Here is a 12,500-nt window from a genome sequence, read left to right on the forward strand (position 1 = left end):
ATTTTTTTTTTTTTTTTTTTTTTTTTTTTTTTTTTTCCTTTTTGTATAGAATAAATAAGATAGTCTCTTTTACTGTTGCTGCTCTCCCTTTTGTATAATTCCGTTGCTGCTGCTGCTGCTGTTATCTAGTGTTTGCTGCTATGTGCTGCTTGTTGCTGCTGTTGCTGCGGTTGATGCTGTTGCTGCTGCTGTTGCTGTTGCTGCTGCCATTTTAATTAATTAACCAATTAATTAGTAGATAACAAATTAATTAATTAACCAATTAATTAATTACTTTTTTATTTACTAGTTAATTAATTAAATAATTATATTGGTTGCATTTACCCTATGCCTTAAACCCTAAACCCTAAACCCTAAACCCTAAACCCTAGACTGTAAACCCTAAACCCTCAAAATAGCTCTGAAGGTTTTTGGGCATTTTAGGGTTTGGCTATCCAACAGCAGCTGCTTGGAGGTACCTACAACATAGCAAAAATGGTTACTTGGTTAAGGGCTCTTGTGCAGCAGCAGCAGCAGCAGCAACAACAACAACAGCAGCAGCGTCAGCAACAACAGCAGCAACAGCAGTAACAGTAGCAACAGCAGCAACAGCAACATAAGCAGCATCAGCAGCAACAGCAGGATCAACCAGTACTCTTTGTGACCGTCAGTGTGTCTGTCTCCTTCTTATATGCCTTGTCTCCCCCTGTGTCTCCTTAGGGCACAGGAGACAAAAAGGAGACAAAAAGGAGACAAAAAGGAGACAAAACGAGACAAAAAGGAGACAAAAGGAGACACCTCATGGCAGTGTCTCCTTTTTTTGTCTCTTTACGTTTGTATCCCTCTTATTGTCAATTGAGGCTTTCTGCCCTCACCGTTGCTGCTGCTGCTGCTGTTGCTGTTGCTGCCAATTGCAGCAGCAGCAGCAGCAGCAGCAGCAATTGGCAGCAAGTGCGTATAATAGGCGCAAAAAAGAGATATATATAAAATACTACGCCTTCCTTATTACTCCCACTATTCGTATACTTAGGTTTCCTGCTGCTGTTGCTGCTGTTGTTGTTGTTGTTGCTGCTGCTGTTCCTCTAACTGCCGCTGCTGCTGCTCATCCTCCTCTCCCTCCCCTTCTTCCTTATCACTACCACTATTATGATGAATAGGTTTCCTGCTGCTGCTGCTGTTGCTGTTGCTGCTGCTGCTGCTGCTGTTCCTCATCTTAGAATTTGTATAAAAATTATTTCCTATTAATCCTCTTGCTGCTGCTGCTGCTGCACCTCCTCCTCCTCTTGCTTCTCCTCCTCCTTTTCCTCTTCCTCCTCTCCCTCCTCCTTATCTACACTAGCACCATCAGACAATTTATTATCTCCTGGCTGTGATTGCTGCTGTTGCTGCTGCTGTTGCTGTTGCTGTTGCTGCTGCTGCTGTTCCTCCTCTTCTTAATCCTCTTGCTGTTCCTCTCCCTCTTCTCCCTCTCCCTCCTCCTATCCCTCTTCTCCCTCTCCCTCCTCCTTTTCGCTCCCCCTATGCTGCTGATTAGGCTCATCAACACTAGCACCATCAGACAATTCATAATCCCCAGACTATGACTGCTGCTGTTGCTGTTGCTGTTGCTGTTGCTGTTGCTGCTGCTGCTGCTGGATATAAGCAATTCCTTTTAATCCTCTCCTTCTTCTCCTTCCTCTCCTTCCTCTCCTTCGTCTCCTTCCTCTCCCTTATCACTACCACTATTATGATTAGGTTCATCAACACTAGCACCACCAGACAATTCATCATCTCCTGGTTGTGACTTCTGTTGCTTCTGTTGCTGCTGTTGCTGCTGTTGCTGCTGCTGCTGCTGTCCCTCTTTTTCTTTTTAGTCCTCTCCTTCCTCTCCCTCCTCTCCTTCCTCTCCCTCCTCTCCCTTATCACTACCACTATTATGATTAGGTTCATCAACACTAGCACCATCAGATAATTCATCATCTCCTGGTTGTGGCTCTAGTGTCTCATTAAGATCTACAGAATCTATTTGTATATCTAAGGGAGCAAGAGGATAAAAAGGTGTATTTTCTTTAGATATACCATAACCACAATAAAAAGAAAAATATATTTTTTCCCCTATTATACTCATTGCTCCTGGCCATTTATTTGAGTGTATAGATACTATTGAGTTACTTATTTCCTTATATATACCTGTATCTCCTGTTACTCTTATATACCATGCAGGTATACTATTATTATTATTATTATTATTATTATTATTAGAGGAAGAAGAAGAAGAAGAAGATGAGGAAGAAGAGGAGGAAGAAGAAGGGAAAGGAGATACAGAAAGGGGACTGTCTCCTGCTGCTGATCTACCTAATTCAAGTATTGGATCCTCCTCTATCTTATGCTGTAATTCTTGATACCCTTCTTCCTCCTCCTCTATCTCTGGATACACCGTAAGACCATTACGTGTTATATAGGGCCTACTATGACACCAAGAGGCAACATCTGTTAATGTTTGTTGAGGGTTAGCTGGGATCGTATACTCGGGATCGTCTCCTCCCCCACCACCTTGGGGATCGGATCCCCCATCATCTAATGATTGTATAGATCCTATTGGACTTAAATATGTATCTGATGTTATTAATGCTATTAATGCCCTTAATAAATGTCTCTCTCTTCCTGCAAACCAAGGAAAGGAGACAATTTGTTTATCTAAATCTCCTGTTAATAATTTCTTTATCTTACGTGCTGTTGCTAATTGGCTAGGTAATACATCAGGTAATAATATCCATTTATTACTGTCTTGTTGTAGTACAAAATATGTATATGTATTTACTCCTGTCCCTCTTCTATCCATAGGACTTGATGATAATAATTCATCTTCTTCTCCTCCTTCTCCTCCTCCTCCTCCTCCTGCTCCTGCTGCTGCTGCTGCTGCTGCTGCTACTAATTCCTCTGGTTCCTCACCCTCAAATCTTGTCTCTGCTATTATATAATCCCCTTCTGTACCTAATATCTTACCCCATAGACGAACAGAGGAGACACCTGGTAAGGAGACAGCTAATTGCTTAAGACAACAAGATATACGAAATGCCTCTGTCTCCGTAAATCCATTACCTACCCAATTTAATAATCTATTTTCCTTAATAAAATATCCATAATCTATTTGTAGATCTATTTCTTTATTAGGTCTAATTATATTTAATAATTGTTTTGTTCTTCTTAACCATTGCTCTCTTCCTCTTGATAAATAATATGTACCTATTTCTTCTTCTCTTTTTATAGGGGCCCCTAATGATATATCATAAGGGGCCCCAACACCTATACCATTACCACCAACAACCCCACCATTTGTACCACCTTGTATATTTTTTTTTTTTTTTTTCTTCTTCTTTTATTTTTGTCTCTCTTAATACTTTTAGGGATTCAGATATTCTCTCAAATGCTGCGTAGGGATCAGCAGGTTGCTCAGCAACTAATGCAGCAATTAGCTCAGTAAGATGGTCATATACACTGTACCCACTAGCACCACATTTCTGCAGTATACACTGCACTTGTTCAACTGTTGATGGAGGAGGCATCGCTATTATTTCCTATTTTTTTTTATATATAAATATATATATATATATATATTATTATTTATATATATATGTGCAGCAACTGCAGCAGCAACAGCAGCAGCAGCAGCAAAAAATATTCCAGCAATAATAGAGGATCAGTTGCTGCTGTACAATGAGGTACACTATAGTTGTTGCAGCACCAGTTTTTGCTGCAAATAATAACAGCAACAATTGCTGCTGTGCTGCTGCAGCAACAAAGGCAGCAGCAGATATTAATAAGGAGACAGTTATAAGAAGAAGGAGAAGCTGCGCCTCTTAATTCCCTTGATGCTGCTATAAGGAGACAATAAGACGGAGACTGCAGCAGACCCTACATATACATTTATTTATACATATATTATACTAGGGAGGACTGCTGCAAACAATTCAACTGTATATATATCTTTTTGTCTCTTTTTATACAATAAAATACATTAAATAAATATTAATCTTATTTATTTCTTATAATTAAGAAAAAAAAGAAGAAAAAAAGACATCTAGGGCCCCCGGGGTCACCTTGAATGCACATACACCCGTAGATAGGCCCAACAGCAGCCAAGAGAGGAGGCTTTCTTATCTCTTTTCTTCCCTTTTTCTTCTTATTTATAATAATAAAAATTATATTTTAATTAAATAATTATAAATTATTAGACAATTGGACACAGAGCACGCCAGCAGCCAACCGTAAAAGACAGCAGCGAGGGAGGGACCTCGCGAGGTCCCTTGCTACCGACGCTTTAGGGTTTAGGGTTTAGGGTTTAGGGTTTAGGGTTTGAGGTACGGAAGGAGAGAGAAGAGACTACGAAATCATTATCCTTCAACTCCTTTTAAGGGAACCTACGGATCTTTATTTCAAAACATATCGTTGCTAGGGTTTAGGGTTTAGGGTTTAGGGTTTAGGGTTTGGGATCCGCCGCATCTTTAGGGTTTAGGTATTGCGAGAAGGAGGAACAGGATATAAGGGAGGAAGGAAGGTTTAGTGTTAAGGGGTTCCTAGGGTTTAGGGTTTAGGGTTTAAGGAGGCAGCAACTTTTCCCTCCTTTTGCCTTTATAACTCGGCTGCGGCTGCTGCCGATCGAGTGGAGCTTACAGAGGCAACAGCAGCAGCAGCTGCTGCTGCTGTTGCTGCTGCTGCTGCCTGGTCTGTATACTCCAACAAACGTTGAATGACGGAGAAGGGTTGAGGGTTTAGGGTTTACGGTTTACGGTTTTCTGTTATACTCTGGTGGAGGAGAGAAGAGTCCCAACCTCGATTGTAGAGCAGCAGCAACAGCAGCAACAACAGCAGCAAAAGAAGAGAGCAGCAGCAACAGCAACAACCGCAGCAGGAGAGGCGCGGTTCCTCTACACAATCATCGGCAGTATCGCATCCTCCTTAACCTCAGCAATAGCAGCAACCGCAGCAGTAACCTCAGCAATAGCAGCAACCGCAGCAGCAACCGCAGCAGCAACCGCAGCAGCAACCGCAGCAGCAGCAGCAGCAACAACCGCAGCAGCAGCAGCAGCAACAGCAGCGACAGCCCCCAGAATTTCGCATTTATCTGAACCGCATTAAGAGCCGCAGCAGCATAACAACAGCAGCAACAGCATCAGCATTGACAACATCTGCTGCTGCAACAAGAGCAGCAGCAGGAGGAGCAGCAGGAAGAAGATGCAGCCTTCTTTATTACGTTATAGTCCATCACGTATAGCATGTAAGAATATTCGTAGTGCAGGGGATAGAGATGGAGGAGCAACAAGTATAGATAGTACTCGTGCCCGTCGTACAGGAGGAGGAGGCCAATCAGCAACAGGAGTTAGCAGCAGCAGCAGCAGTGGTGGTGGTGTACCATCATCAGCACAGGGCCCCCAATCAATTAGTACAACAAATAATAATACAAATATAGGAGGAACAGGGGGCCCCCTTTTATCTAATACAGAGGATATAATAAACTCTATATTACCACCAAGAGAATGGTCAGAAGGAGGAGAAGTTTGGGCACAAACAGTCAGCACAAATCCAGCAACAAGAGGAGATGTAATTTCTTTACAAGAGGAATTAGATAAAAGATTAAAAAGAAATAAAGCAAGAAATTATGGTATCTGTCCTATAAGAGAGGAATTATACTCACAATGCTTCGATGAATTATTAAGACAGGTAATTTAATTATATATAATAAATAAATAAATAAATAAATAAATTAATTAATTAATTAGTATAATTATTTCTTACCAACTCCTTGGAAATGGAGGCATAAATGGACCTCCAATTCACTTGAAATAGAATGGAGTGGCGTGGAGTGGAGTGGCGTGGAGTGGCGTGGAGTGGAGTGGAGTGGAGTGGGGTGGCGTGGAGTGGAGTGGAGTGGAGTGGCGTAGAGTGGAGTGGGGTGGAGTAGCGTAGAGTAGAGTGGCGTGGAGTGGCGTAGAGTGGAGTGGTGTAGAGTAGAATAGCGTGGAATGGAATGGAGTGGAATGGAGTAGAATTGAGTTGAGTATGGAGTGGAGTGGAATCGGGTGCAGTGGAGTGCAGTGGGGTGGAATGGAGCCGAGTAGAGTGGAGTGGAGTGGAGTGGAGTGGGGTGGAGTGGAGTGGAGTGGGGTGGAGTGGAGTGGAGTGGGGTGGAGTGGAGTGGAGTGGCGTGGAGTGCGGTGGAGTGGAGTGGAGTGGGGTGGAGTGGAATGAGTGGAGTGGCGTCTATGAATAATACGTATACGTATACGTATACGTATACGTATATATGTATATGAATATGTATATGTATATGTATATGTATACGTATATGTATATGTACAGGTTACAATACAGTGTGCAGAGAGGGGATTATTATTGAATAGAGTAAGAGGAGAATTAAGACAATTAATAAAGTATCATAGACGTTTATATGAATCATCTGCTGCCTTTGGTGTAAGAAAGATGCTTCTTTATGAGGCAGATAAGGAAGCAAGACATAATGCATGCAAAGAATTAACTGCAGCAAATGCTGATCTGCAGCAGCAAATAGAAGCAGCAAAACAGCAACTAGCTGAAGTCGCCAAGGAACACGAACGCAAAGTTGCTGCCGTAAGTTATCTAGATAGCTAGCTAGCTAGCTAGCTGCTTGGGTAGCTAGCTAGTTGGGTAGCTAGCTAGTTGGGTAGCTAGCTAGTTGGGTAGCTAGCTGCTTGGGTAGCTAGCTAGCTGGGTAGCTAGCTAGCTAGCGAGCCAGCGACTTGCAACTACAATGTAACAACAGCTCATGCAGCTTGTGGATATATATGTTACTGTACAGCTAGCTACCCAACTAGTTATCCATCTAGCTGTATTATTTATTTATTTATTTATTTATTTATTTATTTATTTATTTGTTTATTGGGGCTGCATGCAGGAGGCAAAAGAGCACGAAGCCAACGTTGCTGCATTGAGGAGAAAAGCAGCAAAAGTTAAACGCGAGATAGAAAGACTTCTTTCTTCTATTCAACAAACTTAGTCCAGCTGCTGCTGCTGCTGCTGCTGCTGCTGCTGCTGCAGCTGCTGCTGCTGCACTGCAGCAGCAACCAGCTGTAAATATACAGGACGCATATGCACCAAGCAGCAGCACTGACCTTAAGGGAAGAAGGAGGAGGGAAGGAGGGAGGAAGAAGGAGGGAAGAATTAGGCTTTATTACTACCTCTAGGGTCTAGTTATTGTGCTAGCTGTATAGCTAGCTGTATAGCTGGCTTGTGCTACAGCTAGCTGCAGCTACGGCTAGCTACCTACACCTATAGCTAGCCATATATAGCTAGATGGCTAGCTAGCTGGCTAGCTAGATGGCTAGCTAGCCATGGCTAGGGGAAGCTAGCTGACGTAACGAGAGTACAAAATAATTTATGCCGCTAATTCTGTTTGTCTAGTTATTTGCCCTTATTTATTTATTTATTTATTTATTTATTTATTTGTTTATTTATGGGTATAACATTTATATATTTCCTCCTAAGGGGAATAAATAAAATAAAAAGAAGAGGGAGACACAAGAAAAAGGCAGAGAGGCCTTAGGTGGGCCACCGGTCGCCCGTGTCTGCTGTAGCAGCAGCAGCAGCAGCTGCTGCTGCTGCTGGTGTTGCTGCTGCTGTTGCTGCTGTCTTACCTTAAGGTTTATTTATTTAAGTATATTTATAAGTGTTAAGAACGCATGCATGCATGCATTTGCTGCTGCATATTAAATAAGTCATTTATTTCTTCTTTTCTTTATGCAGGTGACCTGCCTGTACACCCCAACGCAGTGTGCAGCTGCAGCAGCTGCTGCTGTGTATATATAACTTTTTCTTTTTTATATTTATATAATTAAATAATTAATATAAATAAATAAAAGGAGTAATAAATACAAATAAAGTTACTTTTTGCCTACATATATACAGCTAATTGCTATGCTCTGCGGTGTATGCACACTAAGAGCTGCCTATACACCCCAGCTATTGCATGCATTATTTTTTACGCATTTTTTTATTATTTTTTCTTCTTTTTGCTGCATGCAATAAGAAGCAGAGCAGCATAAAAGAATAATTGTCTCCTTAGTTAGCACTGCAGCAGCAAAACTGCAGTCTCCTTTCCTCCTTGTGCATGCGTGGGGCTGCATAAAGGAGACAGCACGCAAGGAGACAAATAAAAAAAAGGTAAATAAAAGTAATAAATAAATAAAGGGACACAAGAAGAAACAAAAGAGACACATAAAAAAAAAGAAAAATAAAAGGAGACAAAAAAAAAGAGTAAAAGGAGACACATAAAAAGAGAGCAAAAAAGGAGACAAATAGGTAAATAGGTAAAAAGAAGGAAAAAAAAAAAAGAAAAAAGGAGACAGGCATAGGTAAATAGATATAAATAGACAAAAGAGAAAGAAAAAAAGAAATAAATATATAAATAAAGAGGGACACCTAACAAGAGACAAGGAGGGACAAGGAAGGGGAAAAAGGAGACACTTGTGCTACCTCTCCTGTGCTCAAACCCTAAACCCTAAACCCTAAACCCTAGAGCGGCAACAGGAGGTGCCACTAGGAGACACGGCATCCTTAGCCTACACAAAAGGAGACTGTAATAAACCCTAAACCCTACTGCGTACTGCACACCTCTAAACCCTAAACCCTAGGAATGGGGGAGGAGGCAAGAGGGGGTATACTCGTGAGGGTTTAGGCCGGAGGGTTTAGCCCTAAACCCTAAACCCTAAACCCTAATACACTCTTCTTGTGTTCAGATAGCTACGAGGGAAAGAGACACATTAGGAGACAGGGGAAAGAGACAGTGCAGCAGCAACAGCAGCAGCAGCAGCAGCAGCAGCAAAGAGGACTAAGGAGACAAAGAAGAGAAGGAAATAAATAAAGGAGAAAGGAGACAATAAAAGAAGAAAAGGAGACAAAAAAAGAGGAAAAAAAAATGATTGAGGAATCTAGCGGTGTTGGTTTGCTGCAGTTCTGGGCATTGTCTCCTGCCCTCAACCTACTCAGCCTTACTGCATGCAAACAGCAGCAGCAGCAGCAGCAGCAGCAGAAAGAGCAGCAACAAGTGCAAGAGCTCCAACAGCAGCATCCAGAGCAAAAAAAGGAACAAGAAAATGAGCAGCAGCAGGAGGAGCAGCAAGACCAGCAGCAACAGCAAGAACAGCAGCACGAGCAAGAGCAGCAACAGCAGCAGGATCAAGACAAAGAGCAGCAACAGCAGCAGCAGGTGGAAAAAGCAGAGCAGCAGCAGCAGCAACAGCAGCAGCAGCAGCAGCGGGTAGCCACAGGTGGCTCCCAAAGTAAGCCAACAGCAGCAACAGCAGCAACAGTATGCAGCAGCAGCAACCCAATACAAACAACACATAACCCCCGCATGCATGCATGCATGCGTGTCTTTTTTGGGGCTTTTTAGGACCCTTTACTGTTTTGTTGGTTGGCGTGGCGGATTTACATCACGTGCTCAAGACAGTGCAGCAGCACGCTGCTGCTAGACAGCAGCAGCAGCAGCAGCAGCAGCAGGAGCAGGAGCAGCAGGAGGCGCAGCAGCAGGTGCAGCAGAAGCAGCAGGTGGAGAGACACTTGCTGCATGTTGTTACTGTCTCCTTTTTATTTACTGTGTCTCCTTATTGCTGCTGTCTCTGCTGTCTCCTTTTTATTGTTTATTGTCTTCTTTTTGTTTTTTGTCTCCTTTTTATTGTTTATTGTGTCTCCTTTCTGCTGCTGCTGCTGATTTATTTAGTTAAGGTTTATAATAACTGAGGAGACACCCGAAGTAGCAGCACGTTTGCTGCTGCTGCTGCGGATTCTTACTGATCCAGGCCTTTCTCTTAGAGGTAATAATCCTTAGCAGCAGCAGCAGCAGCAGCAAACAGCAGCAGCAGCAGTAGGTGCACGTGGCAGCATTACCAGCAATAGCAGCAGCAGCAGCATCAACAGCAGTTGCCGCAGCTGCATCTTCCCTCGAGCAGCAGCAGCAGCAGCAGCAGAATCAGCACCATCAGCTGTGTGGGAAACATGCTGTTGCTGCTGCTGTTGCTGCTGCTGCTGCTGTTGCTGCTGCTGCTGCTGTTGCTGCTGCTGCTGCAGAGCGCGTAGGGTTATATCTAGAGGTATATGGCAATGCGTTTGTTCGTCAGCAAACAGCTATGTATATCTATCGTAACTCAACGATATTAGAGGAGTACGTATACTCATACACAGCAGCAGCAGCAGCAGCAGTAGCAGCAGTAGCAGTAGCAGCAGCAGGAGCAGCAGCAGCAGTGGTAGTAGTAGTACCAGCAGTAGCAGCAGTAGCGGTAGTAGCAGCAGTAGCAGCAGTAGCTGTAGTAGGCGGGACATTATAGCAGACTGCAGCCTCAACAACAAATTGTCTGTGTTGCTGCTGCTGTTCTTGTTGTTGCTGCTGCTGTTGTTGCTTCTGCTGCTGCTGCTGCTGCAGTTTTATATGTGGGGAATATCAGAAGGGACTGAGCGACATCGTTGATTTGTCTCTTCTTAAATATAGAGACAGAGATCGTATACAAGGTGACCCTCCTGCTGCTGCTGCTGCTGCTGCTGCTGTTGCTGTTGCTGTTGCTGCTGCTGCTGCTGCTGCTGCTGCTGTGTGGCGGTTGAGAGTTGTACGTGACTATAGTTCATCTTGGTACAATTTCTGTTACCCCTCTTCCTCCCTCCCCTCCTCCTCCACAATCACCAGCACCACGTACTACTGCTGCTCTTCTTGCTGCTGCTGTTGCTATTGCTGCTGTTGCTGCTGCTGCTGCTGCTGCTGCTGCTGCTGCTGCTGCTGCAGCTGTATTCCATAGTTGGCGTATTGGAGAAAGTTATGATTTATCGAATAGTCGAGATTTTCGACTTCGACATTTTTATGGCGATCGATTTGATTATCGAATTAATCTAATTGATTGGAATTATCATAACCATTTACAGCCATTTGTATGCCAATTGCTGCTGCTGCTGCTGCTGCTGCTGCTGCTAATGCTAATGCTGCTGCTGCTGTTGCTGTTGCTGTTGCTGATGTTGCTGCTGGTGATGATGATGATAGTAATGGTCATGGTGATGATGGTGTTATCGAATTAATCTTATCGATTGGAATTATCATAACCATTTACAACCATTTGTACGCGAATTGCTGCTGCTGCTGCTGCTAATGCTGCTGCTGCATGCAATATTGCTGCTGCTGCTGTTACATGCAATATTGCTGCTGCTGTTGGTGATAGTGATAGTGGTGATGATGGTGGTATCGAATTAATCTAATCATAACCATTTACAGCCATTTGTACGCCTCCTGCTGCTGCTGCTGCTGCTGCTGCATGCAATATTGCTGCTGCTGCTGTTGCATGCAATATTGCTGCTGCTGTTGGTGATAGTGATAGTGGTGATGGTGGTGGTATCGAATTAATCTAATCGATTGGAATTATTATAATCATTTACAACTATTTATACGCCTGCTGCTGCTGCTAATGCTGCTGCTGCTAATGCTACTGCTAGTGCTGCTGTTGATTGTGCTGATGGTGGTTGTGGTGATGGTGGTGGTGTTGGTGCTGGTGCTGGGTGTACAGCAGCAGCAGCAGCAGGAGTAGTAGTAGCAGCAGCACTAGGAAGAAAAGTGTTACTACATCTGTGTCTCCTTCTAGCAGCAGCACGAGGTGTCTCCTGCTGCTGCCTCCTTTTGTTTGCTGCTGTTAGGCTCCGTTGCTGCACTGGAGACAATATAAGCGATTTGCTATGACGGGTCAAACAGACACATGCTTGCTGCTGTTGCTGTTGCTGCTGTTGCTGTTGCTGCTGTTGCTGTTGCTGCTGTTGCTGCTGCTGCTGCTGTTGCTGCTGTTGCTGCTGCTGCTGCTGTTGCTGCTGTTGCTGCTGCTGCTGCTGTTGCAGCTGTTGCTCCTCCTGCCTCCCAACAGCGGTTCATTGTACTGGCTACGCAGCAATCTATATCAAGCTAGCTAGCTAGCTATCTACCTATCGACCTACCTAGCCAACTATGTAGCTAGCTAAATACGTTACATACATACCTAGCTAGCTAGCTAGCTACCTACGTACATAGCTAGCTAGCTAGCTAGCTAGCTAGCTGGCTAGCCCCTATGGTAAATATTATTGGTGTGTATAGGTCAAGCATTTGATGCCGGGAGTTCATCACAATTAGAAGAAAATAAAACCCTAGCTGGATATGTTAAAGGAAAAGATGTATGCTGCTGCAATAATAATAATACAAGGGTTTAGGGTTTAGGGTTTAGGGTTTAGGGTTTAGGGTTTAGGGTTTAGGAGGGTTTAATTATAAGGGTTAATGCTGTGTAATGGGGTTTAGTAGGGTTTAATAGGGTTTATTAGAAATTATCAGGGATGCTAGGTTGCTGCTGCGGTTCTTGCTGCTGCTGCTGCTGCTGCTGCTGCTGTTGCTGTTGCTGCTGCAGAAGAAGTCTTGGACGAGTGTGCATGTGAGGGGGTTTTGGGCAGATGTTGTTTGCGGCCCTTTTTACTCCCTTGGTGAGGCAGCGGTGGTTTAGGGTTTAGGGTTTAGG

The 12,500-nt window shown here is 43.6% G+C and overlaps 3 protein-coding genes across 3 annotated transcripts in view; all 3 read left to right on the top strand.

Annotated features, from left to right (window-relative positions):
• Positions 1-5,806: 5,806 nt before the first annotated feature.
• Positions 5,807-6,229, top strand: EMWEY_00005700 (hypothetical protein, conserved; the record flags this gene model as incomplete). The annotated part of the gene is made up of 2 exons (XM_013478218.1): positions 5,807-5,906; positions 6,045-6,229. The coding sequence occupies 2 exons, from the start codon at positions 5,807-5,809 to the stop codon at positions 6,227-6,229; spliced, it is 285 nt and encodes a 94-aa protein (XP_013333672.1).
• Positions 6,230-8,908: 2,679 nt separating this feature from the next.
• On the top strand, positions 8,909-9,860 carry EMWEY_00005710 (hypothetical protein, conserved; the record flags this gene model as incomplete). The annotated part of the gene is made up of 3 exons (XM_013478219.1): positions 8,909-9,272; positions 9,386-9,540; positions 9,792-9,860. 3 exons carry the CDS (start codon positions 8,909-8,911, stop codon positions 9,858-9,860), a joined length of 588 nt encoding a protein of 195 aa, XP_013333673.1.
• Positions 9,861-12,435: 2,575 nt separating this feature from the next.
• EMWEY_00005720 (hypothetical protein, conserved) overlaps positions 12,436-12,500 on the top strand; it is a gene marked incomplete at both ends in the record, with an annotated part of 1,311 nt that continues 1,246 nt past the window's right edge. Inside the window, one exon of the mRNA XM_013478220.1 lies at positions 12,436-12,465. Within this exon, the coding sequence (XP_013333674.1) occupies positions 12,436-12,465 (30 nt within the window). The remainder of the gene's footprint in view (positions 12,466-12,500) is intronic.

Source organism: Eimeria maxima, genomic scaffold, assembly GCF_000499605.1.
Source record: "Eimeria maxima Weybridge genomic scaffold, Emw_scaff32, whole genome shotgun sequence".
Taxonomy (NCBI): domain Eukaryota; phylum Apicomplexa; class Conoidasida; order Eucoccidiorida; family Eimeriidae; genus Eimeria; species Eimeria maxima.